The sequence below is a fragment of the Triticum aestivum genome, chromosome 2D (genome assembly GCF_018294505.1).
Source record: "Triticum aestivum cultivar Chinese Spring chromosome 2D, IWGSC CS RefSeq v2.1, whole genome shotgun sequence".
NCBI lineage: Eukaryota > Viridiplantae > Streptophyta > Magnoliopsida > Poales > Poaceae > Triticum > Triticum aestivum.
Window position 1 is genome coordinate 191821485 of NC_057799.1, and position 5800 is coordinate 191827284.

The window sequence follows — 5800 nt, forward strand, 5'->3', positions numbered from 1 at the left end:
CACCGATAGCCATCCATGAAACCACGCAAGAGCAGGTGGTCCCGCACCTGTACGGAATCCGGGTCCATAAGGCTCCTCAGCTTGCATCTTCGACACGGACATCTTATCTCCGTCTCGTTATTTTGAAGCATCTCGGCCTTCGCGGAGCTCAAAAACCTATTCACGATGCCTTCGGTCATCGTGCGGACCATGGTCGCCTGCGGGGTAGAGCAAAACGATATTTTAGAACCAAGAAAAAATTTGGCATGACTTTGCCTAAAAATAGGACCAAAAAGAATGCATAGTGCCAAAATTCTCGCTGAAACGGAAATGAATCAACATTCCGGCAAAATATTGGCAACTATCGCATTTCAAATACCGGTACCTGCAAACACAAACATATATGCAACACCACAAACATATGCAACACCACAAACATACATAGATCTAGCTAGGCCATAAAAAGTGCATGTGCACGTTGTTGGAGGGAGAAAAAAGTAGATCTACAACATAAAGAAAGCTTTCCCCTTACTTACCTATCAAAAAAGGTAATTTAACCACTTAATTTGGATGAATCTATGGTGCAAATGAGGTGAGGAGGAGGAGGCACCCGAGACAAGCTTGGAGGAGGAGGTGGAGAGAATGAAGTGGGGAAAGTGAGTGTGTAGGTGGCTGTCCAAAATATCTAGCTGGTCCCAGGTTACTAATGGCGCACCACCAAAAATGCGCCATTAGTAACCCTGGTTACTAATGGCGCACCAGCTGGCGGTGCGCCATTAGTAGTTTTGCAAAAAAAAATGATAGTAGTGGCGCACGGGGTGACTGGTGCGCCATTACTAGTTAAAACTAGTAATGGCGCACTGCGCCCCGGTGCGCCATTAGAATTTTTGGAAAAAAGAAATGAAAAAAAAATTGTTAGTAGTGGCGCACCATGGTTGTGGTGCGCCATTAGTGTGATAGACACTAATGGCGCACCGCTAGTATTTTTGGAAAAAAGAAAAAAATTGTTAGTAGTGGCGCACCATAGTTGTGGTGCGCCATTAGTGTCTATCACACTAATGGCGCACCAGCACACGGTGCGCCGCTGCTATATAGTAGTGGCGCACTGCATGTCTGGTGCGCCATTAGTGTGCATATTGTCTATAGCCCTTTTCCTAGTAGTGAGGTATCTCTGGGCCCTCTCGGTAATGCACATCACTACAAGCCTTGCAAGCATTGTGACTAATGAGTTAGTTGCGGGATGATGCATTACGGAACGAGTAAAGAGACTTGCCGGTAACGAGATTGAACTAGGTATGAGGATATCGACGATCAAATCTCGGGCAAGTAACATACCGATGACAAAGGGAACAACGTATGTTGTTATGCGGTTTGACCGATAAAGATCTTCGTAGAATATGTAGGAGCCAATATGAGCATCCAGGTTCCGCTATCGATTATTGACCGGAGATGTGTCTTGGTCATGTCTACATAGTTCTCGAACCGTAGGGTCCGCACGCTTAACGTTCGATGACGATTTGTATTATCAGTTATGTGATTTGATGACCTAAGTTTGTTCGGAGTCCCGGATGAGATCGGGAACATGACTAGGAGTCTAGAAATGGTCGAGAGGTAAAGATTGATATATTGGAAGGCTATATTCGGACATCAGAAAGGTTCCGAGTGATTCGGGTATTTTTCGGAGTACCGGAGAGTTACGGGAATTCGCCGGGAGAAGTATTGGGCCTTATTGGGCCATACGGGAATAGAGGAGGCAAGCCAAAGAGAAGGAGGCGCCCGCCCCCCCCCCCCCCATGGGTCCGAATTGGACTAGGGGAAAGGGGCCGGCGCCCCCCCCCCCCCTTGCCCTTTCCTACTCCCTCTCTCTTTCCCTCTTTCTTCTCTCATACTCCGGAAAGCAAAAGGGGAATCCTACTAGGACTTGGGAGTCCTAGTAGGACTCCACACACTTGGCGCGCCCCCTCTAGGGCCAGCCTCCTCCTCCTCCCTCCTTTATATACGTGGGCAGGGGGCACCCCAATGGCACTCCAAGATTTGTCTTAGCCATGTGCGGTGCCCCCCTCCATAGTTACACACCTCGGTCATATCGTCGTAGTGCTTAGGCGAAGCCCTGCGCCGGTAACTTCATCATCACCGTCACCACGTCGTCGTGCTGACGAAACTCTCCCTCGGCCTCAACTGGATCAAGAGTTCGAGGGACGTCACCGAGCTGAACGTGTGCAGACCGCGGAGGTGCCGTGCGTTCGGTACTTGGATCGGTTGGATTGCGAAGACATTCGACTACATCAACCGCGTTGTCATAACGCTTCCGCTTTCGGTCTACGAGGGTACGTAGACAACACTCTCCCCTCTCGTTGCTATGCATCACCTAGATGGATCTTGCGTGTGCGTAGGATTTTTTTTTTAAATTACTGTGTTCCCCAACAATAACTATTGACTTGCGATGATAGTATCTCAAAGTATAATAAACAAGTTTGGGTCAAGTTAATATGATCGTTTTTCTAATGTCATACTCTCATTGTTGTTTTAAAACTACCGTTACTCTTAACGATGTTCTAAGATCCGGAAAACATGATCACCAACAACACTTGAGTCTTTGATACGAGACTAGGAATCTTATTTTACCATTTACCATTCCACACGCACATACAAGTTTTCCACTGAATCGCATATTCCAAGATCATAACAGTTATAACATAGAATATAAACTCTTAATTATGAAAATGAATATATAATAATACAATATGATTGACTCTAGGGCATATTTCCAACAATCCCTTTGCCCCACAAAGAGTACATGTATACTCTGGAGCCATGTTTTGGTGTTTTAGTAGCTCACCAGTGAGCATGGATTGTCTAGCTAGACGCCAGACAAACACATCCTCACTTTTGACGGTACCTGAATATGCCATATAGTACCCTACTTATTGCTCTCGTTCTACACATCAGATCCATCATCTTCATGTAACCAAGCCTCCTGACCGAGCTTTGTACGCAATATCACATGGTACGCAGAACGTACACTTAAAATGCCGTGGCTCTCTTCATGCCATGCCCAAAAATCAGTTACCTTGCCGGTGCACAAAGGTATCTTGAGTATCTCCGAAGCATCAAACGGGGTGAACGTGGACCGAACCAGATCCTCCTTCCATGACGCTATAGTAGCATCGATGAGCTGTGCTACCTTCGATGGCGGGTACTGTACAAGGGAAGTAATTGGCCTCTTAATGTTGTCTCTCGAAATCGAGTTGTGTGCCCATATGTTTGTAGTCTCACCATCTCGAATCCTTGGGACAATGCCTTGCACCGAGATGTCGCGGCCGTCCAAGATTGCCCTCCATATCTGGGTTGGGTGCAATCCAAGCTCCGCTTCTAAACTTCCCACCATGCCATGCACCTAAATGTGCTTTAAAGACTAACCAGAAATTATAAATTATATGGGCCCAAGACCCATCTATAATTCAATAGCCTTGGTTTCCAAATTCATCAATTTTGCACTTGTTTGAAGTGGAATATGCGGGACCTAGGGGAAAAGATAATGTCTCATTAACCGCACATTATCAATAAAAGAGTACAATTATACATACATACATACATACATACATACATACATACATACATACATACATGCGGAAACTAGCAGTCGTACTGGGGCATGACATGTCTTCAGAAAACTTTACAAAAAGAATCCCCATAATAAAAATATTACAAATAAGTCTCTCGGGGTCGCCACAAACAATCGAATTTGAAACCGCCATTGACCGCCAGCTCCGTCGAGATGCAAATCGTAGGAAGAGGCAGAGCACCAGCAAACCAATATTCAGGCTAGCGTTATAGCCACATAGGCCTTGTGAGCCGAAGACCAAATCTGTGAAACAGAAGCTACGATCAATGTACATGGAGTATTGCATAGTCGAAGACGTGCAACTATAATTGACAACAATCAGGCGGACGTGCAAGTTTAGTTGCATGGAATGGAAAAAAGACAAAAGCAGAACAAATTTTTTTTAAAGGAAATCAATCAAACAGAAAAAGAAAAGAAAAACATGAATCTCCGCATATAACAAATAGATTAGAAGTTTTTTTTAGGGAAAATGGATTAGAAGTTCAACGTACTTTCTTAGATGAGAATTAGCAAACCTATTCTATTAATACTGTAATTTGGTTGTATCCTTGATATTGCAACTTTTCAAAAATGTATTGTTGTAGAGATCAAATATATTTGTCATCAACTTCATGTTGATATATGTGTGTTCATATATGATCTTTATCGAATAATAAAAGTTTGCGTGGTATATTTTGCATGATCGGGCTGGGCGAGCCGATGGCTGGGAGAGGGCGGGGGCGGAACCACACTCCGTGCTCTCGTAAGTCAGAAATTAGGTCGCAAGAGTAGCACGACACATCGACACATGCATGTGTAGATTGACTCATTATTGATCATGGATACACAAAGCTAGTCGAACACACATGTTTAGGAATAGTAAACACTCATATTCAAGCACACTCAGATCGCCTACGTACATAGGTACGCATGCAACACACGAACGCGTACATAAGCAGTACCGCTTTACAACTCACAGGACTAACAACCACACTGCTGCTTATTCCATGGATGGATACCTTAGTTATAAGCCTGTCGGTATACGTGACAGATTGCTTGATCATCCAATCCATGTTCCACGAGCCAGCCCGCTAGCTCAGTTGAGGGGCTTGCCGGAGGCAGCGCGACGTGCGTACACCGGTGGCTTAGGCTTGGACGGTCCTGGCTGGGGGTTGGGGTTTGGCTGCGGCTTGGATGGTCCTGGCCGTGGTTTAGGCTCCGGCTTTGCAGGAGTGGGTTTTGGGTTTGGCTGGGGTTTTGGCTGAGGTTGTGGCTTGACTTCTGGGTCCGGCTTTGCTGGGTTTGTCCTAGGGTTGGGCTGCGGGTCGGGCTTTGGGTTCGTCCTGTCGGAACCAATGTCGTCTAGTGAATACACCGGCAATGACCCTGGCTGAGGTTTAGGATTTGGCTTTTCAGGAGTTGGCTTTGGGTCCGGTTGAGGCATTGGCTTTGGTTGTGGCTTGGCATCTGGGTCCGGAATTGGGTTGGGTTCCGGCTTTGCACGAGTCATGGGCTTTGGGTTTGGGTTCGGGTTCGGGTGCGGCATTTTAGGGTTGGGTTGGGGCATCGGTTTTGGAGTGGGTTTCGGGGAAGGCTTGGGGTCGATGAGCCTCCCTCCATCGGCGAGGCTAGGATCATCCGCCGTGACCATGGCAAGGAGGAGAAGCAAGGCCAGGTGAAAGCACAGCGAAGTGCAGCCGAGAGACCTCATCGTGGCGAGGTCTTCTTGGTGCTCAAATTTATCTATCACTTGCTGGGTCACTCTACGTGAGGTCTGTTTCTGCTGTGCAATTGTGCAAATGGCATGGGGGTTTGTATGGGATTTATAGGAGCACCCAGCCAAGCAACACCGGACGTGTGTCCCTCCGTATCGATCTTCTCACCTGGGTCATGGGTACACCCATGTGAGCCATGATGTGCCATGCAGCCTCCGACACGTCGCCGCTGTTGTTTTCCTTTTCAACTCTCGACGGTTATAAAATGAAGTGAAAGTGATGATCACCGATCGGACCTAACTTTGGCATAAAAAATGCATGCAATGCAATCACACATATCATCTTTTACCTCTTGACATTAGTGTCCAAAATACTGGGTGCCTACCCGCGTTGCAACATGATCGCTGGACAAAGGAGATGACAAATGATGATCGCTGGACACGTATGTACGCGGCGGATGTATGTGCGCGGACAGGCATAAAGTTACACGGCCCCTCCTGAT

The 5800-nt window shown here is 46.6% G+C and overlaps 1 protein-coding gene across 1 annotated transcript; it reads right to left on the reverse strand.

The window, feature by feature from the left end:
* Positions 1 to 4398: 4398 nt before the first annotated feature.
* LOC123049163 (protein TsetseEP) lies at positions 4399 to 5363 on the reverse strand. Its single transcript, XM_044472145.1, has one exon. The coding sequence runs from the start codon at positions 5292 to 5294 to the stop codon at positions 4680 to 4682; it is 615 nt and encodes a 204-aa protein (XP_044328080.1). The 5' UTR covers positions 5295 to 5363; the 3' UTR covers positions 4399 to 4679.
* Between the last annotated feature and the right edge of the window lie 437 nt (positions 5364 to 5800).

What these genes read in the sequence shown, in the direction of transcription:
- LOC123049163 (XM_044472145.1), bottom strand. Translation starts at nt 5,294, where the DNA reads ATGAGGTCTCTCGGCTGCACTTCGCTGTGCTTTCACCTGGCCTTGCTT.